The sequence below is a fragment of the Ovis canadensis genome, chromosome 15 (assembly GCF_042477335.2).
Source record: "Ovis canadensis isolate MfBH-ARS-UI-01 breed Bighorn chromosome 15, ARS-UI_OviCan_v2, whole genome shotgun sequence".
NCBI classification, from domain to species: Eukaryota; Metazoa; Chordata; class Mammalia; order Artiodactyla; family Bovidae; genus Ovis; species Ovis canadensis.
In genome coordinates, this window is record NC_091259.1 from 85,159,025 (window position 1) to 85,181,123 (window position 22,099).

The following is a 22,099-nucleotide window of genomic DNA, read 5'->3' on the forward strand; positions in this document are numbered from 1 at the left end:
AGAGTCCCAAATAGGATAAACCCAAGGCGAAACACCCCAAGACACATATTAATCAAACTAACAAAGATCAAACACAAAGAACAAATATTAAAAGCAGCAAGGGAAAAACAACAAATAACACACAAGGGGATTCCCATAAGGATAACAGCTGATCTGTCAATAGAAACTCTTCAGGCCAGGAGGGAATGGCAAGACATACTTAAAGTGATGAAAGACAATAACCTACAGCCCAGATTACTGTACCCAGCAAGGATCTCATTCAAATACGAAGGAGAAATCAAAAGCTTTACAGACAAGCAAAAGCTGAGAGAATTCAGCACCACCAAACCAGCTCTCCAACAAATTCTAAAGGATATCCTCTAGACAGGAAACACGAAAAGGGTGTATAAACCCGAACCCAAAACAATAAAGTAAATGGCAACGGGATCATACTTATCAATAATTACCTTAAACGTAAATGGGTTGAACGCCCCAACCAAAAGACAAAGACTGGCCGAATGGATACAAAAACAAGACCCCTCTATATGCTGCTTACAAGAGACCCACCTCAAAACAAGGGACACATACAGACTGAAAGTGAAGGGCTGGAAAAAGATATACCACGCGAATAGAGACGAAAAGAAAGCAGGAGTGGCAATACTCATATCCGATAAAATAGACTTTAAAACAAAGGCTGTGAAAAGAGACAAAGAAGGCCACTACATAATGATCAAAGGAACAATCCAAGAAGAAGATATAACAATTATAAATATATATGCACCCAATATAGGAGCACCGCAATATGTAAGACAAATGCTAACAAGTATGAAAGGGGAAATCAACAATAACACAATAATAGTGGGAGACTTTAATACCCCACTCACACCTATGGACAGATCAACTAAACAGAAAATTAACAAAGAAACGCAAACTTTAAATGATACATTAGATCAGTTAGACCTAATTGATATCTATAGGACATTTCACCCCAAAACAACGAATTTCACCTTTTTTTCAAGTGCTCATGGAACCTTCTCCAGGATAGATCACATCCTGGGCCATAAATCTAAACTTGATAAATTCAAAAAAATCGAAATCATTCCAAGCATCTTTTCTGACCATAATGCATTAAGATTAGATCTCAATTACAGGAGAAAAACTATTAAAAATTCTAACATATGGAGGTTGAACAACACACTTTTGAATAACCAACAAATCACAGAAGAAATCAAAAAAGAAATCAAAATATGCATAGAAACTAATGAAAATGAAAACACAACAACCGAAAACCTGTGGGACACTATAAAAGCAGTGCTAAGAGGAAAGTTCATAGCAATACAGGCATACCTCAAGAAACAAGAAAAAAGTCAAATAAATAACCTAACTCTACAACTAAATCAACTAGAAAAGGAAGAGTTGGAGAACCCCAGAGTTAGTAGAAGGAAAGAAATCTTAAAAATTAGGGCAGAAATAAATGCAAAAGAAACAAAAGAGACCATAGCAAAAATCAACAAAGCCAAAAGCTGGTTCTTTGAAAGGATAAATAAAATTGACAAACCATTAGCCAGACTCATCAAGAAGCAAAGAGAGAAAAATCAAATCAATAAAATTAGAAATGAAAATGGAGAGATCACAACAGACAACACAGAAATACAAAGGATCATAAGAGACTACTATCAGCAGTTGTATGCCAATAAAATGGACAACGTGGAAGAAATGGACAAATTCTTAGAAAAGTACAATTTTCCAAAACTGAACCAGGAAGAAATCGAAAATCTTAACAGACCCATCACAAGCACGGAAATTGATACTGTAATCAGAAATCTTCCAGCAAACAAAAGCCCAGGTCCAGATGGCTTCACAGCTGAATTCTACCAAAAATTTCGAGAAGAGCTAACACCTATCCTCCTCAAACTCTTCCAGAAAATTGCAGAGGAAGGTAAACTTCCAAACTCATTCTATGAGGCCACCATCACCCTAATACCAAAACCTGACAAAGATGTCACAAAAAAAGAAAACTACAGGCCAATATCTCTGATGAACATAGATGCAAAAATCCTCAACAAAATTCTAGCAATCAGAATCCAACAACACATTAAAAAGATCATACATCATGACCAAGTGGGCTTTATCCCAGGGATGCAAGGATTCTTCAATATCCGCAAATCAATCAATGTAATTCACCACATTAACAAATTGAAAAATAAAAACCATATGATTATCTCAATAGATGCAGAGAAGGCCTTTGACAAAATTCAACATCCATTTATGATAAAAACTCTCCAGAAAGCAGGAATAGAAGGAACATATCTCAACATAATAAAAGCTATTTATGACAAACCCACAGCAAACATTATCCTCAATGGTGAAAAATTGAAAGCATTTCCCCTAAAGTCAGGAACAAGACAAGGGTGTCCACTTTCACCGCTACTATTCAACATAGTTCTGGAAGTTTTGGCCACAGCAATCAGAGCAGAAAAAGAAATAAAAGGAATCCAAATTGGAAAAGAAGAAGTAAAACTCTCACTGTTTGCAGATGACATGATCCTCTACATGGAAAACCCTAAAGACTCCACCAGAAAATTACTAGAGCTAATCAATGAATATAGTAAAGTTGCAGGATACAAAATCAACACACAGAAATCCCTTGCATTCCTATACACGAATAATGAGAAAGTAGAAAAAGAAATTAAGGAAACAATTCCATTCACCATTGCAACGAAAAGAATAAAATACTTAGGAATATATCTACCTAAAGAAACTAAAGACCTATATATAGAAAACTATAAAACACTGATGAAAGAAATCAAAGAGGACACTAATAGATGGAGAAATATACCATGTTCATGGATTGGAAGAATCAATATAGTGAAAATGAGTATACTACCCAAAGCAATTTACAAATTCAATGCAATCCCTATCAAGCTACCAGCCACATTTTTCACAGAACTAGAACAAATAATTTCAAGCTTTGTATGGAAATACAAAAAACCTCGAATAGCCAAAGCAATCTTGAGAAAGAAGAATGGAACTGGAGGAATCAACTTGCCTGACTTCAGGCTCTACTACAAAGCCACAGTCATCAAGACAGTATGGTACTGGCACAAAGACAGACATATAGATCAATGGAACAAAATAGAAAGCCCAGAGATAAATCCACACACATATGGACACCTTATCTTTGACAAAGGAGGCAAGAATATACAATGGAGTAAAGACAATCTCTTTAACAAGTGGTGCTGGGAAAACTGGTCAACCACTTGTAAAAGAATGAAACTAGATCACTTTCTAACACCGCACACAAAAATAAACTCAAAATGGATTAAAGATCTAAATGTAAGATCAGAAACTATAAAACTCCTAGAGGAGAACATAGGCAAAACACTCTCAGACATAAATCACAGCAGGATCCTCTATGATCCACCTCCCAGAATGCTGGAAATAAAAGCAAAAATAAACAAATGGGATCTAATTAAAATTAAAAGCTTCTGCACAACAAAGGAAAATATAAGCAAGGTGAAAAGACAGCCATCTGAATGGGAGAAAATAATAGCAAATGAAGCAACTGACAAACAACTAATCTCAAAAATATACAAGCAACTTATGCAGCTCAACTCCAGAAAAATAAACGATCCAATCAAAAAATGGGCCAAAGAACTAAATAGACATTTCTCCAAAGAAGACATACGGATGGCTAACAAACACATGAAAAGATGCTCAACATCACTCATTATTAGAGAAATGCAAATCAAAACCACAATGAGGTACCACTTCACACCAGTCAGAATGGCTGCGATCCAAAAATCTGCAAGCAATAAATGCTGGAGAGGGTGTGGAGAAAAGGGAACCCTCCTACACTGTTGGTGGGAATGCAAACTAGTACAGCCACTATGGAGAACGGTGTGGAGATTCCTTAAAAAATTGCAAATAGAACTACCTTATGACCCAGCAATCCCACTTCTGGGCATACACACCGAGGAAACCAGAATTGAAAGAGACACCTGTACCCCAATGTTCATTGCAGCACTGTTTATAATAGCCAGGACATGGAAACAACCTAGATGTCCATCAGCAGATGAATGGATAAGAAAGCTGTGGTACATATACACAATGGAGTATTACTCAGCCATTAAAAAGAATTCATTTGAATCAGTTCTGATGAGATGGATGAAACTGGAGCCGATTATACAGAGTGAAGTAAGCCAGAAAGAAAAACACCAATACAGTATACTAACACATATATATGGAATTTAGGAAGATGGCAATGACGACCCTGTATGCAAGACAGGGAAAGAGACACAGATGTGTATAACGGACTTTTGGACTCAGAGGGAGAGGGAGAGGGTGGGATGATTTGGGAGAATGACATTCTAACATGTATACTATCATGTGAATTGAATCGCCAGTCTATGTCTGACGCAGGATGCAGCATGCTTGGGGCTGGTGCATGGGGATGACCCAGAAAGTTGTTATGGGAAGGGAGGTGGGAGGGGGGCTCATGTTTGGGAATGCATGTAAGAATTAAAGATTTTAAAATTAAAAAAAAAATAAATAAATTAAAAAAAAATAAAAATTTTCAAAAAAAAAAAAATCTGCAAGCAATAAATGCTGGAGAGGGTGTGGAGAAAAGGGAACCCTCCTACACTGTTGGTGGGAATGCAAACTAGTACAGCCACTATGGAGAACAGTGTGGAGATTCCTTAAAAAATTGCAAATAGAACTACCTTATGACCCAGCAATCCCACTTCTGGGCATACACACTGAGGAAACCAGAATTGAAAGAGACACCTGTACCCCAATGTTCATTGCAGCACTGTTTATAATAGCCAGGACATGGAAACAACCTAGATGTCCATCAGCAGATGAATGGATAAGAAAGCTGTGGTACATATACACAATGGAGTATTACTCAGCCGTTAAAAAGAATTCATTTGAATCAGTTCTGATGAGATGGATGAAACTGGAGCCGATTATACAGAGTGAAGTAAGCCAGAAAGAAAAACACCAATACAGTACACTAACACATATATATGGAATTTAGGAAGATGGCAATGACGACCCTGTATGCAAGACAGGGAAAGAGACTCAGATGTGTATAATGGACTTTTGGACTCAGAGGGAGAGGGAGAGGGTGGGATGATTTGGGAGAATGACATTCTAACATGTATACTATCATGTGAATTGAATCGCCAGTCTATGTCTGACGCAGGATGCAGCATGCTTGGGGCTGGTGCATGGGGATGACCCAGAAAGATGTTCTGGGGAGGGAGGTGGGAGGGGGGTTCATAAAAAAAAAAAAAGAATCATATGGTGAAAATTAATCTCTGCATTCTATTAAGAATGAGAAAGCAGCAGATTTATAGTAAAAGTATATTTCATAATGTGTGAGTATATGGAATTTAAACAAATGATAAATGTTTCTCTGTTTGGAAGGAAGTTTGTGCCGGCGACGGAATGACACACCAACACTGCAGAGTGGTTTGAATCTTTATATTTTAACACTCGCTTCTTACAGCTGCTTTATTTTATATCTCTTGCACAACAACCTACAGGGCAAGCTGCCAAGCACTATGATTCAAAGACTATACAGTGCGCAGGTGCAGGGCGAGATAACCTTTACCTTGGCTTATTTACTGCAGCTAAGACTTTGTTTGGGGGAACTTCCTTATCAACTTAGAATCCGTTTTGTCCCAAGGTCTGTTCCTTTTGAGGAATCAGAGAAACATCCTTGTGTGCAAGCAATATTCTTTTCCCATGGGAACAAACAGGATTCTTAGCTGAACATCTCGTTTGCAAGAATGTTCAGCCCTGGTTGACAGTCTCGTTTGCAAGCACTTCTCAACCTTCTTTAAACCTAGTTCCCTACAAGTTTGTTTGTTTAAGTTCTTACCTATCAACTGCAGTATGAATGCCCTTATAAGAGAAAAGAATTACTCTGTGAGATTAACACTTTATTTCTCATTTCTCCAAAGATGTGTATTGTAGAGGATTTGAATGTTAATAGGCACAGCTAAGTCTAGTACAGAGGAAGAAGGTGATCATGTGTTTGAGTCTATCTGTTAATAGAGGATATCAAAGACATTGATAAGATAGAACTATTTTTAACTTGTGTCCTGATTACTTCAAGGTTTGCAAGAAGCTGAAACCATAAGTGAAATAATAAAAATGAATGAGTCATATTTGAGGTTTTCTATGTGATTTTGATTATGAAATCCAACCTTTGGTACAGGCCTTCAGGAAATTATAAAAACGTATTATTAGTTTCTTGGTTCCCCCAAGGGCCATCTTCTCTAGGGAAGAACTGACAATTAGAAGTACATTCAGCTTGTTCCTCAGGTATTCTTTTCCCTGGAAGGATTCTCTGATGCACTGACCTATCCAGAAGGGAGACCACTATCCTGGGGCTTGAAACTCTAAAGCTAGCTTCTCAATGAAGAGTTGATGGGATCACCTGTAAGAGGTTTCCTTTCCATATACCTCATTATTCAACTTGACCATGTGTAACTGGGAGAACTCATTTTCCTCTTCACTGCTTTTTTTTTCTCTTTTTTTTTGCTTTAAGAGTATATAAAGAGAATAATGGAGTCTGAGATACAGGAAAAAGTGAACATTAATAATGTCATTATTAATGTCCCGTAAAACTTCGTCTTATATGCTACCTTAAAGTTTAATTGAATAATATGTGTATTCCTCACAAGTAAGTTGAAATAGACTTTGTAGTAAACTGACTGGTTTGATTATTCAGAGGACTTATTGACTATAAATATAAATGTTATAAGTTAAATGCAGAGGTCAATAATCTGCTTGGTAGAATAAAGATGGGATTTAGGGCAATTATGAGACCCATGAGGCAGTCAGGGCAGTCTCACCCCTCACAGTAATTTTCTTAAAGCAGTGAGCACCCAGCTCTGCTCCTACTCTATGTCTAGCTGGTGAATTGATAACAATTTTGAATACATTAGAGCAGTTAATTACATTCAGATATTTCTTGGGGTCCCATGATGTGTCAAAATACAATTCCCTATGTCTGTTTTCTCATGAATATTCCAATCAATTTAAAACCACATAGTTTCAGCTTTAGAACTCTAAGACAAAACATAAAGATTATATTTAATTTCTAATCATATAATTAGTTATGTAAGCTATAGAAATTTGGAAAATACTGAAGAACATGGGAAATAAAATATCAACCATAATCTCAAATTCAGGAGCAAATGTCCTCAGTGTATTAAATTATTTTTCTTAACAATCTTCTATACATATGTTTTAACATAGATTAGAAAAGTATATAAAATTTTATAAGTGAAATTTTTGTATTTGAACTTTATTTTTAAAAGATGTATATAAAATCTGTAATCTTTAAATGCTAATTCAATAAGTATGTTCACTAAATTTTTCCCTATTTTTACATAATTTGTAAAATAGACTATTTTGTGATTTTTAAATTCATGTTATTTTGTGCATAAACTTTTAGATTAGCCTCCAAAATTGTTACTTCTAATGTCCAAATTATTCCAATAAATTGATGTTCCATTAAAGTATTTCAGACACTATGGCCAAGGAAACTGAATTTCTTTCTTCTGGTTACTCTATGTCTTATAAAAATAGTTTGAGATCAGAATAAAAAAAGACTAGGTCAACTAAAATAACTTTTAAGATACTATTCCTACAGAGTTTTGGGAAAAGCAAGATTCATCTGTGACATTGTAAGAGTACTGTTAAAAGGCAGAGTTTCAGTGTATTTCACTTTTTTACGGTTCTTTTTTCTTTTCTTTTAAAGGCAAAGCATTCTTTCCCAGAAATTTTATTACCCACACCACATAGATGGAGAATGAAAGGAATGTGACTGCATTCATTCTAGTAGGTCTTACACAGAACCCCCAAATGCAAAAAATAGTGTTTGTGGTGTTTTTGGTCTTGTACATGGTAACCCTGTCAGGCAACCTGCTCATTGTAGTTACCATTACCACCAGCCAGGCTCTGAACTCCCCCATGTACTTCTTCCTGACCCATCTTTCCTTGCTAGACACAATTTACTCTTCTTCTTCAGCTCCTAAGTTGATTGTGGACTCCCTTCAGGAGATCAAGACAGTCTCCTTTAATGGGTGTATGGCTCAAGTCTATGCAGAACACATTTTTGGTGCTGCTGAGATCATCCTGCTCACAGAGATGGCCTATGACCGCTACGTGGCCATCTGCAAGTCTCTGCACTACACGGCCATCATGAGCCACAGGCTGTGCCTCCTCCTGCTGGGGGTGGCCTGGACTGGAGGGTTTCTCCACGCAACCGTTCAGATCCTCTTTACAGTCCGGCTGCCCTTCTGTGGCCCCACTGTCATAGACCACTTCATGTGTGACTTGTACCCTTTGTTGAAACTTGTCTGTGTGGACACCCACATCCTTGGTCTCTTTGTTGCTTCCAACAGTGGGTTCATCTGCTTGTTAAACTTCCTCCTCCTGTTGGTCTCCTATGTGGTAATCTTGCGCTCCCTAAAGAACTATAGCCTGGAGGGGAGACGCAGAGCCCTTTCTACGTGTGTCTCTCACATCACAGTAGTGGTCTTGTTCTTTGTACCCTGTATCTTTGTGTATCTTCGCCCAGCCACCACTCTGCCCATTGATAAAGCTGTTGCTGTCTTTTATACTATGGTGGCCCCTATGTTAAATCCTTTAATCTACACCCTCAGAAATGCTGAGGTAAAACGTGCTATGAAGAAACTCTGAAAGAAAAAAGTGAGTTCAGATAATAGTTAAACAGAATCATTCAACATTACAGATAGAAGTAAGAGGTACTCTAGGCCAAGCCTCTTGATGAATATATCGAATCTAACATTGGAATGAATAATCCTTGCTGATAGCCACTTAAGCACAAAAACTAAAGCTTGGGTTGGAATCCAGACTTACTGTCTCCCAGCTCTCACTTTCCTTATCCCCACTTAATGCTTCTTAATCAATAAATACTTATCTATTAACAGGAAATCTTGAAATATCTTCAGAAGCTAAAAAGTACAAACCTAGAGTTTTGAATCGGTCTTATTATATAACGTGGAGATGTGTTGGTTACTACTGATTGTTAAAAAGAGTGCCTAATGATATTCCTTTACTTTGGACTCTGGCCTCAATATAGATTTTTTGTGTGTGAATTTTCTTGTTCGTTAAATCTTGTTTGTACAGTAGAAGAAATCCTATTTATGACATGCTTATAAGACTAGCATTGTATCATGTATTTTCCATATTGTATTAGGTGGGGTCCAGTCAGAGAACAGAACAGAGTGATTTGAACTGGAAAAGTTCACGTGCAATCATTAATTATGTCAGGGCGCCAACTATAAAAAGGGTAATGAGCTCTCTAAAAAGAAGCCCTTTGACTGAGAAATGAGTATCCAAGGAAGGAATTCATTTAGAATGTGGCCTTCCTTCCCAGGCCAGGACTTCACTCTTTGGAGAAAGTGTAGATTTTGCCCATGGGTGAAGGGATGGCATGCTTGACCCAACTTCAGGTTAGCGGTAGGGCTGAGACACATACTGAGATATGACTCTTTGTCCACGTACTCTTTACTCATTACATGCAACTCTAGGGTGTCCAGGCAGTTTGGACAGAAATGAGGTAATGAAACTGGTGATATTTATTAAAAAAGAAACTTCACATAGTTTCCCATTGAGCATGATCAGGTGGTCCCAGAGACGATCATTGGTTCATCAGCTGTAACAGTGATCTCTACTCACATCGCACTTCATTGCTTATGCTACTTTAACTTTTTTCTCTTGAAGTTCTGGTACTTATATCACAAGACAATTTTAATTATCCGTAAAACAGTTAAAATACTGTTCTTCTATTAGCTCTATTTCACTCTTCCTTTGCATCCACGTACCCATGTTCCTCAGACCACCCTGCTGCCACCACAAACTCATTCCCATATGTTTTTGTGCTTTGTTTTGTTGCTAATCACTGCTGTCAACAGTTGCGGGTATGCCAAACTACACTCACATTTATGATTTTTATGAACAGTTTTGATTTATGAAAATAATAATTGAAAACATTGGTATCTTTATGTTAAGGTACCAGCAACATATTATATAATAATTACATCATATAATTTGGCTTCTGCTTTTTTTCATTTTTTAAAATTTATTTATTTATTTATTTAAAAAGCTTTTTCATATGTGAGGAAACATGTATAGCACTTAAGGGAAGTGGGAGGGGGTTCAGGATGGGGAACACGTGTACACCCATGGCGGATTCATGTTGATGTATGGCAAAACCAATACAATATTGTAAAGTAATTAGCCTCCAATTAAATAAAAATAAATTTATATTAAAAAATAAAAATTAAATGGCACACACATTTCTACAGTTTCTCATTTCTCATAGTTCTTCTTTAAAATTAATTTTAATCAGAGTATAGTTGCTTTACAATATTGCATTAGTTTCTTGCTCTACAGCAAAGTGAATCAGTCATACATATACGTATGTGAAAGTGAAGTCGCTCAGTTGTGTCCAACTCTTTGTGACCCCGTGGACTTTAGCCCACTGTCCTCCAGCCATGGGATTCTCCAGGCAAGAATACTGGAGTGGATTGCCATTTCCTTCTCCAGGGAAATCTTCCCGACCCAGGGATCAAACCCTGGTCTCCCGCATTGCGGGCAAACGCTTTAACCTCTGAGCCACCAGGGAAGCTCCCCTCCGTTTTGGACTTCCTTTCCATTTAGGTCACCACCGAATAGAGTTCTCTGTGCTATACAGTGGGTTCTTATTGTTTATTTGTTTTATACATAGTAGAGTGTATATGTCAGTCCCAATCTCCCAATTCTTTCCACTCCCCCTTCCCCACTTGGTGACCATAAGTTTCTTCTCTATATGTGTGACTCTATTTTTGCTTTGCAAATAAGTTCATCTGCACCATTTTTTAGATTACACATGTAAGTGATATTACTCAATGTTTGTTTTACTCTTTCTGACTTGCTTCACTCTGTATGAGCGTCTCTAGGTCCATCCACGTCTCTGTGAGTAGCACTGTTTCATTTTTTGTAATATCCCATTGTACATATGCCCCACACATTTTTTATCCACTCCTCTGGTGATGGCTGTGTAGGCTGCCTCTACGTCCTGGCTGTTGCAAATAGTGCTGTAATGAACACTGGGGTGCATGCATCCCTTCAAATTGTGGTTTTCTCTGGATATATCCCTAGGAGTTGGATCACTGAATCATATTAGTTTTTTAAGGGACCTCCACACTGATTTTCCAAGTGGCTGTACAAATTTCTATTCCCCACACATTTCATGGTACCTTGTCCTTTTCCACTAGTTTATAATTTATAACATCTTGTAATTTTTTACTCCCTCTTGGGAGTTTTTCAACAGATCTTAAGTTTTTTGAAGGCAGAATCCAGGTCTCTCTCCTCTCTCTCTCTTTTTTTTTTTTTTTTTAACCATTTCAACCCCAGCAACTATCAATGTCTGATACATACTGTGTGCTCAAAATGTTTATTAGTTAATGAATTAAGACAAAAAAGAATAAAAGGAGTGCATTTATCTTGAAATTGCTTTGTATGCAGACAGAGCCACACATTTTAAAAAACAGCTTTTAATAATGAAATGTTACTGAAAAGTAAATAGGTTAACTGAAGAATATAGCTTAAAGAGCTTATATTAATAACATAAAAAATCTTGCTGAGAGCAGGGAGAATATTAAGGTAAACTATTTGCTCATATGCTGAGAAGTGTAATTTAAATTTCTTTCTCATCTTCAGTTTAAACAGGAATAAAAGCAAATTGTACTTCCCTCTGAGGTCAAGCCAGACTTTTCCTTGAAGTTTAATCAGCTTAAAGTAGAAATGAATTCCCTAGCCTCTAGTACTACTTTTTGGACTTCATTTTAGTGAATTTAATTATTTTCCTTTATATATTGATAAATATATTCAATATTTATCATGCATATGATACTGTGCTATCTTGTAGAAACTATTGCTATATAGTAGGCAAGTACTTTACAGTACTTTACAAAGTGTGACTGTATATGTCAAAAATAGAAATTCTTTTCTGACATCAAAATGTTCTGTTATTTGAGTCATTACTCTTTCTGATGTGTTACCAGCAGAGCATGGGTTATGTCAGCAATACTAAATGGGGCTGAAGGCTACAAGGAAATTTGGAAATGGTATAATATTCATTATTTACCCCTCAGAGGTAGACAGGGCCAGTGTGTTTATAGCATTAAATAATTCTATACTATAATATTGCAGGCGCCATGTGACTATCAATTGTGATATATAAAAACAAGCACAGTTATTAATGAAAAAGCATTAGGCTTTTAGTGATAATGATCCAATATGTACACTGTTAAGCACAGGTCCTGGCTCAGTAAATGGTTAGTAGTACAATTATCTAAACATTCTGTCATCATTGTCTGGAAGTTCATTGAAGTTCAGGGCATGGCGGGAAATTAGTCACTTTTGATTACTGGCTTTCTAATACATCTACTTTGATACTTTCCTCTGTATGACACTTTTTGATGCTTTCCTTTTTCTGCTTCCCAGATGATGCCAGTGGTAAAGAATCTGCCTGCCAATGCAGGAGATTCAAGAGACACAGTTTCAATCCCTGGGTCTGGAAGATTCCCCTGGAGTAGGAATGGCAACCCACTCCACTATTCTTGTCTGGGAATCACATGGACAGAGGGGAGCCTGCAGTCCATGGGGTCACAAAGAGTCAGGCAATATTGAGCACGCGTGTATGCACACATATCTTTATGCATACCTCCTTGGCTTATTATAGAGATTATTTGTTATTGTTCAGTTGCCCAGTTGTGTCCAACTCTTTGCGATGCCATGGACTACAGCACGCCATGCCTCCCTGTCCCTCATCATCTCCCAGACTTTGCCCAAGTTCATGTTCATTGCATCAGTGATGCCATCCAGCCGTCTCTTCCTCTGATGCCCTCTTCTCCTTCTGCCCTCAATCTTTCCCAGCATCAGGGACTTTTCCAGTGAGTTGTCTGGAACTTCAGCTTGAGCATTAGTCCTTCAGTGAATAGTCAGGGTTGATCTCCCTTAAGATTGACCAGTTTGCTCTCCCTGCTGTCCAGGGGACTTTGAGGAGTCTGGAGTCTTCTCCAGCACCACAGTTTGAAGGCATTAATTCTTTGGCATTCTGCCTTCTTTACGGTCCAGCTCTCACAACGGTACGTGATCACTGGGAAGACCATAGCCTTGGCTATCCGAACCTTTGTTGGCAAAGTAATGCCTCTGCTTTTCAGCACACTGGCAAGGTTTGTCATTGCTTTCCTGCCAAGAAGCATGATTTCATGGCTGCAGTCACCTTCTGCAGTGATTTTGGTGACCAGAAAGAGGAAATCTGTTACTATTTCCACCTTTTCCCCTTCTATTTGCCATGCAGTAATGGGGCTGGATGTCATCATCTTAGTTTTTTTTAATATTTAGTTTTAAGCTGGCTCTTTCACTCTCTTCCTCATCAAGAGGCTATTTAGCTTCTCTTCGCTTTCTGTCACTAGAGTGGTATCATCTGCATATCTGAGGTTGTGAGGAATTATAGAGATTATTACTCGATGGCAATAAATTCCATTATTTCTTTAATTTGTTATTAGAAGAAAAATCTGTGAATTCATGTAACTGGTTGAAGCTAGTAAAACGAAACCCAAATCTGGTAGAATTTCATATATATGGAAAGAGCAGTTATGGGTCATTTTTCTCTCTTTTCTTGCACTCATTTCTGATCTACTCAATGCAGAACCTGTGATTTGTAGCAGTTATTTTTTTTCTTTATCCCACAAATATTTGCTGAGATCATCCATGATGTCCTTTTGACCATTGCCTCTATTGAATCAATGTTGTGTTCTAAGCACATTTATTTATCACCAAAAATACCTTTCCTACTACACAATTTCCTAATGGCATTTTTCATCTGGGCATTTCTCAAAGTATAGATTAAGGGATTTAACATGGGAGTGATGATAGTGTAGAATAAAGCAACTGCTTTATCAATTGATAAAGTAGCTGCAGGTCGCATGTACACAAATACACAAGGCACAAAGAATAAGACGACCACTGTGATGTGGGAGACACAGGTGGAGAGAGCCTTGCGCCTCGCCTCTAAGCTATGGGTCCTTAGAGAACGCAAGATGACCACATAGGAGACCATCAAAAGGAGGAAGTTTAGTAGGCAGATGAACCCACTATTGGCAGCAACAAAGAGCCCTAGAGTGTGGGTATCAGTGCAGGCAAGGCTGAGCAAAGGGTTCAGGTCACACATAAAGTGATCTATGACATTAGGGCCACAGAAGGGTAAGCGGAAGATGAAGAGGATCTGTATGGTTGCGTGAAGAAAGCCTCCCAGCCATGACACTCCCACTAGCAGCCCACACACTCGCTGATTCATGATGCTTGTATAGTGCAAGGGCTTGCAGATGGCCACATAGCGGTCATAGGCCATCACAGTGAGCAGGATGCCCTCAGCTCCTCCAAAGAAATGTTCCCCAAAGATTTGGGTCATGCATCCATTGAATAGGATAGTTTTACTTTCATGGAGTGAATCTACAATCAATTTGGGAGTATTGACAGAGGAATAAGAGGCATCAATAAAGGAGAGATAAGCTAGGAAAAAGTACATGGGGGATTCCAGTAAAGAACTGTTAGTAACAGTGACCACGATGAGCATATTTCCTACCACAGTGGTGATATAGATGACCAAAAACCCAGCGAATATGATGTTCTGCATCTTTGGATTCTGTGTGAGCCCCAGGAGAACAAACTCCGTCACATTGTTCCTGTTCTCCATGCGTTTCTTGAGATGGGTAATGGCATTACCTGAAAAGAAAACATATTTTGTTAATGCACCCTTGGGTTTACTAAACTTCTCATCCTAATATATAATAATTTTAAAACATTCTATCAAGTGTTGAATTCTTTTGATCTCTGTGTGTGTGCTTGTATTGAAAACATTATGAGATCTTCATAAATAATCTCATTGCCTCCCAGGTGGAGTCTTTGTTAAGATCACAGAAATGAATAACTTCTGTAAACATACGGGTGGGAGACCTGCTGTGTACACTTTCTCATTCCAGATGACTAAGAGTTTGACACAGTACATCACATATGTAGTAGCAATAAATCCTGAAAAGGAGGTAGAAGTTTGGTGTAAAGTCTATAAGTGAAAAGCTATAAGATTTTCATTTTAGTCTTTTGGAAATGGGGAATCATGAAAACGGAGACTATGGGTGAATTGGTGAACAGGAATATGAAGGGGAATCTTGGATGTTATTCTAGTAAGGATCTTTGTCTTGGATGAAATGGCCTGCAGTTAAGTAAGGGGGTGGAATGCAGACGCAAGAACCCAAGTTGTATTAATAGACTGCTGATAATGATTGCATAAGGAGCAACAGAACATTGGTGATGAGAATTTAAGGAATGGATACAAGAGGTACTTAGAAGTAGTCATAATGCATGCTTCCTAAGTCCAGTAACTTTACAACAGCTAATAATGCATACTTTAAAATAATTGATTGCTGCATGCCAAATATAGTAGCAATTGTTTTGTACATATCCCTTTTCATATGATAGCAACCTGTGTGGTTGGTAAAATATCATCCACTTTGCAGCTGAGGATGCAGTCTCAGAGACTAGTGTTAGTAGTTGTAATAACAAGGATAATATTAACTAAAACCTACTGAACACTTGGTGTGTGCTAAATGATTTTGCAAACGTTTGATATTTTAAGCCTTAGTGCAAACTTAAAGATGGTTACTACTATCATTCTATACATATTTTTATACATTAGGAAATAAAAGCATAAAGAGTTAAGGATTCTGCTTGACCAAGTGTTAATAAAGGGGAGGACCAAGGTTGGATCAGATTATACTTGTTAATATTTTTTTCTCTCCAAATTCTTAACCTATGCTCTGTTTCACTATGTTATAGTAAACAATGTTGAACTAGTAGTCTTTTTTCTGAGATGATTGTAATAATTATAATCACATTAATACTACTCTAATATTTCAGAGGCAAGTTTATACGAAGCAGTTTAATCAGCTCATACAAACATACACACACACACACACACACACACAACATAATAACATACTGGAACTCCCAAATGTTAAGAAAAAAGTGATACTGTGATACTGCTTTTACTGACAGCCCTTTTATCTTGACCTCTCTCTTAGCCCCAAATATTTCCTCCTTTATCTCTTTACAAAATATGGGCTCACATACTCTTCTGAAAAATATCTATAGTGATTATCCCAGTTGTTAAGTGTTTTTGTTTGAGAATTAGAAAAATCAGATTAGTTCCTGATCCTTCTATCTTCACTTTCCTAATCTGGGTACATTATTTTAACACATTATATTCTGTTTCTTTATCTGTGACCTGAGAATGATATCCGCCTCACAGGCTGTTATAAGAATTATTTGCAGTGACATATATGACACACTCATTAATTGTTGCGTGTACAACTAGGAGATAGAAAAACTGACAGCTTGAGTAATGATATGACTTAACTATGCAGTGATCTCAGGAAGAATCATTACCAATTTTACCCTCAAGGAATCCCCCCAAACTTGTATTATTCATAATAGTTGATCCCTGGAAAGGTTCTCTCTGCTTGTGCTGGAACTAACAGCTGATGATTTATGTCATTTAATATTCATGAATGTCTTTCATGTGTGTGAAATGTAGTCTAATTTTGTTTTCATTTATGATTAGTCTTCCTTATTAAAGGAGATATCTAATGCCAAAAGCTTGGTGCCTAGTATCAGAGAGCTGGGTCCTACAATTTGCTTGATATCTATGAGTCTCAAATTTTTCAACCATGAAGTTAGGTTAAGGATAACTGTAAACGACATCTTCAATAATTGGGATAAGGATGAAATACTTTATTACTGTATCTGAAAAGTGCTGAGAAATAATGAGTACAATACATGGTAAGTAACGATCTTTAATAAGCAGCAGCACCGTTTAGAAACTTACCTTAGTTGTCTTAGATGGTCTTAATGACGTTTTGGGGTGTTCAGAAACAATCTTATTTCCAGACTGACTGCTTCTTGTAATAAGTAATTCTCAGTATAAAATATATGTAAGATCTGGGATATCATATTTAGGGAGATCTTATTCAGGTAATTCACTATCAAATGAACAACTGTATACATTGAACATGTTTAATTTTTTTGGTATGTCCAGTATACATCAATAAAATTGTTAAAAAAGGAAGTGATCTTATCAGACTAAATCTTTACATCTATCCTTAAACTTCGAAATTTCTTCACATAAATCCTGTTAAAATATGTTTTCTGGTTTTGACTTTAGAGTGGGTTCTCTTGAAATGCTATGGAGGAGTGACCTTCAATAAAGGACTCTGGTTCTGCAGGGCAAGAGGCAGAGTGCAGAGGTCAAATGGCACTCTATCCATGACAAAGCTTGCCCTAGAGAGGTGAATGACAACAAAAATAATTTTTGCCTTCTCCTTGCTACATGTATTTAAAGAGGTTTCCGTAAGGTTCAGGGACCTTGTCTCATAGCTGCTGTTTTCTCTCCCAGGAATTAATTATCTCTTGAGGAAAAGGCTTTGTCTTACGAGCAGGTTTTCTGGCGAGACATGTTTGAGAATTACCCATTCTTGAATGGGGAAATTATTTCCTACACTTGGAATCTAATCATGTGGGAATCCCCTTTCTCTATCTGGACTGTTAAGAAAACTGAATGTGATATTAATATCAAGGTGGCAAATCCCCAGTATATGGATGTCTGATGTAGTTTCCCCATTGACTTGTATCACAAAAAGAGCTTTTATTTCCCTATCAGTATTAAAACTTTTCTGTAAAACCGTTATTGAATGCTTGAAAGGTAGATCAGCAGGGCATAAAATGAACGGTGGACATTTATCTATTTCTGGGTCAGAAACTCAGATCACAATTACCTCTGGGATTCATGAAGTCATTATGAAACAATAGGCAGCGTTAAAAATGTGGTGAAATATCTGAAACATAAGAAGAAATGACCAAACAAGGGAAGGGGGAGTGGGATGAATCGGGAGGTTGAGATTGACATATACTCTACTTGGGTGTGTGTGTGTGTGTGTGTGTGCACGCGTGCGCACGTGTGTGTGCATGTGTGTGTGCACGTGTGCATGTGTGTGTGCACGTGTGCATGTGTTTGTGTGCACGTGTGCATGTGTGCGTGTGTGTGCACTCGGTTATATCCAACTCTTTGCAACATCATAAACTGCAGCCTGCCAGTCTCCTCTGTCCATGGAATTTTCCAGGCAAGAATAATGGCGTGGGTTGCCATTTCCTACTCCAGGGGATCTTCCCAACCCAAGGATCACATCTGTGTTTTGCATCTCCTGCACTGACAGGCAGGTTCTTTACCACTAGCCCCACATAACTAGCATGAAACCTACTATATAGCTGAGCAAGCTCTACTCAGTGCTCTGTGATGATCCAAATAGGGAAGAAATACAAAAAGGAGGGGATATATGTATACGTACAGCTTTGTTATAAAAACAGCGCAACATTGTAAAGCAACCATTTGTTGTTATTCAGCTGCCAAATCGTGTCTGAGTCTCTGCGACCCCCTGGACTGCAGCACGCCAGCCCTCCCTGTCCCTCTCATCTCACAGAAAATAAGACATTACCAGTAGTTCTGTATCCATATTACTTGGTAGTGTTGCTTTCCTTTTAGCCCTTATTTGAGGACGGGGGAGCCTGGTAGGCTGCAGTCCATGGGGTTGTGAAGAGTTGGACATGACTGAGTGACTTTTCTTACACTTTTCACTTTCATGTATTGGAGAAAGAAATGGCAACCCACTCCAGTGTTCTTGCCTGGAGAATCTCAGGCACAGTGGAGCCTGGTGGGCTGCCGTCTATGGGGTCGCAGAGTTGGACATGACTGAAGCGACGCAGCAGCAGCAGCAGCAGCACACACCAATTAATATAGTTTTAATTATTATCTCCAGGATCATTAATGATGTTGAACCTTTTTTCACTTTTTTATTGGCCTTTTGTATTAATATATCTTATTTTGTGAAGTTTCTTTTTAAGCTGTTTGTAAATTCTACAAATAGGAGCTCTGGGTTTTTTTTTTATTGCTGAGTTGTAGTTGTTCTTTATATATTGTAGACACAGATCCTTGGTCACATATATATGACATATATGCAAAATTTTCTCGAAATCTGTGGCTTGAATTTTCACTTTTAAGAATGGTGTCATCTGATGAGTCAAAATTTAAAAATTTTGACAAAGTTTAACTTTTCATTTGTCTTATGGTTCAGCCTTATTGTGTCATACCTAAGAAATGTTAGTTTACCCCAAGGTCAAATTAAAATTTTTATTATTTTCATTACCTTTGATACATTGACCTCTCATTCATTATGTGTTAATTTTTGTGTATGATGTGAAGTAATGGTGAGGTTTATTTTATTCCTTATAGATGTCCAAATGATTCAACATAGTGTGTTGAAACTATGTTCAACGTAGTTTGTTGAAAAGTCCTTGTTTTCCCTATTGAATTACTTTGATATCTTTGTAAACATTTATATATTTGGTCCTATATCTGTACATTCTCTTATTTTACAGGTCTGCATGTTTATTCTTGTGCGACACACTCTTGATTTCTGGAGCTTTATATAAGTTTTGACATTAAGTAATTACTTCAACTCATTTTTTGCAAGTGATTTGTTTTACTAGATTCTTTTAAATTTCTATATCTTCATACATATTTTACAATAAGCTTGTCAGCTTCTCCAAAAGTTCTGTTGAAATCTGGATTGAAATTTCATGAAATTTTTAGCATTGATATGGTAAAAATAATGAGTTTCTAATCCATGATTTATCTCAATGATTTGTGCATTTAATTTCTCTCAACAATGTTTTTTTGGCCTTCATAAACAGGTGTTGAATATTTCAAAAGTTAATCCTCATATTTCATTTTTTAAAACAGTTTGGATATTGTATTATAGATGATATGATAAAGGCGTAAATTAGCAAACTGTCTTCCGAAGTCGTTGTTACATTCCCATTAGCAGTATATGAGTTGTGTTGCTTCACATATTCAGGAAACAGGTAATAGTTATAATAACAATGATAATATTAGCTAAAACTGAACACTTAGTGTGTTTAGTGTTTGTGCAGTTGGTATTTAATCCTCAGCAAATCTACTAAATGGCTACTACTATCATTTTTATACTTATTTTATACATTAGGAAATAGAAGCATGGAGAAGTTAAGAATTCTGTCCTAGACCAAGCAGCTAATAAAGAGCAATGCCAAGTTAGGTCTCAGATTATTCTTATTTAAATACTTTCCCTCCAAATTCTTAACCTATTCCCAACATTGTTATGTTATGATAAATAATGTTGAACTAGTATTCTCCTTTTGAAATGATCAAATAATTCTACTTAATACCACTTCAGAGACAAGCTTTATTGAAAAAATTTCATCAGCTCACACACACACACGGTTACACACACACATGGTTACACACACACACATGGTTACACACACAGACACAATAACATCGAGTTCCCATGTGGTAAGTAAAATTGGCCTGGTACTTTTATTTATTTATTTATTCAATTTTATTTATTTATTTATTTATTTTTAAAATATAAATTTACTTATTTTAATTGGAGGTTAATTATGTCTGGTACTTTTAGATGTTCAATGAACACTGTTAAAAAAAGAATAGAGGTTCTGACTATAGCTTCAAGATTATCCATGTCACATACATGAATTCTAACCCTTCTCATTCTCTGATCACAGGGATAGTAGAAAAAAGGTAGAAACATTTAATTGCCATTTTGGGAAAGGCTACTAAAATAACTTTTCCCTTGAGGAAATAAACAGTGCTGGTTAATGCACTTGGAAAAGGCTCATCTATGTTATGAGAACTAAAGGAGCTGAGAAGGCAAGACTGTGAGGATTTCTTGGTGGAGCAAATTGCAAAGGCAGTACTTCTCCCCAGCACCCTCTGTGGCTAGACTTGGATTCTAGTGAGGTGAGTGGAGAGCAAGAGAAGTCCCACAGACCAAAACATACAGCTCCGCTCTGAGCATAGATGCTCTGAATAAAAGCTTGGAAGACTCGGCTTTGGAAGATTTCTCATTCAGGGAACATTTAATCAACTGCTTTCTTGATAACTGGATTTCCTTTTATACCTTAAAGGAAGAAAATCTGCCATGTTCTTAAGGTCCTGTGTTAGTCAGTGGTCTTCAGAGAAACAGAACCAGTAGAATACACTCATGCACACACACACACACACACACATGCACGATTTAGTATAAAAAAATGGCTCATGTGATTATGAAATCTAACACATTGGAAGACCGGCAACTGGCAAGCTAGAGACCCAGGAGACCTGATTGTACAATTCTCATATGAATACTGGCAGGATGAGACTCAAGAAGAGCTAACATTTCAGTTCAAATCTGAAGGCAGGGAAAAATCTCAATGTTTCAATTCAAAGGAGGTCAGACAAACAGAGAATTCGATCTTTATTAGTCTCGTCTTATTTAGGCACTTGATGAGATCCACCCACATTAGAAAGGAAGGATAACGTGCTTTACTCAGTCTACTGACTCAGTTCAGTTCAGTTCAGTCACTCAGTCGTGTCTGACTCTTTGTGACCCATGAACCGCAGCACGCCAGACCTCCCTGTCCATCACCAACTCCCGGAGTCCACCCAAACCCATGTCCATTGAGTCGGTGATGCCATCTAACCATCTCATCCTCTGCCGTCTCCTTCTTCTGCCTTCACTCTTTTCCAGCATCAGGGTCTTTACCACTGAGTCAGTTCTTCACAACAGGTGGCCAAAGTATTGGAGTTTCAGCTTGAGCATCAGTCCTTCCAATGAATATTCAGGATTGATTTCTTTTAGGATTGACTGGTTTGATCTCCTTGCAGTCCTAGAGACTCTCAATACCACAGTTCAAAAGCATCAATTTTTCAGTGCTCAGCTTTCTTTGTGGTCCAACTCTCACATTCATGCATGATTACTGGAAAAACCATAGCTTTGACTAGACCAACCTTTGCTGGCAAAGTAATGTCTCTGCTTTTTAATATGCTGTCTAGGTTGGTCATAACTTTCCTTCCAAGGAGCAACCATCTTTTAGT

General features: G+C 37.4%; 2 protein-coding genes across 2 annotated transcripts; one reads left to right on the forward strand and one right to left on the reverse strand.

Annotated features, from left to right (window-relative positions):
* Positions 1–7,803: 7,803 nt before the first annotated feature.
* LOC138420352 (olfactory receptor 4C12-like) lies at positions 7,804–8,703 on the forward strand. The gene has a single exon (XM_069553544.1). The coding sequence runs from the start codon at positions 7,804–7,806 to the stop codon at positions 8,701–8,703; it is 900 nt and encodes a 299-aa protein (XP_069409645.1).
* Positions 8,704–13,843: 5,140 nt separating this feature from the next.
* LOC138420351 (olfactory receptor 4C46-like) lies at positions 13,844–14,773 on the reverse strand. Its single transcript, XM_069553543.1, has one exon. The coding sequence runs from the start codon at positions 14,771–14,773 to the stop codon at positions 13,844–13,846; it is 930 nt and encodes a 309-aa protein (XP_069409644.1).
* Positions 14,774–22,099: the final 7,326 nt, after the last annotated feature.

Coding starts and splice junctions, on each gene's coding strand:
- LOC138420352 (XM_069553544.1), top strand. CDS start 7,804: ATGGAGAATGAAAGGAATGTGACTGCATTCATTCTAGTAGGTCTTACA.
- LOC138420351 (XM_069553543.1), bottom strand. CDS start 14,773: ATGGAGAACAGGAACAATGTGACGGAGTTTGTTCTCCTGGGGCTCACA.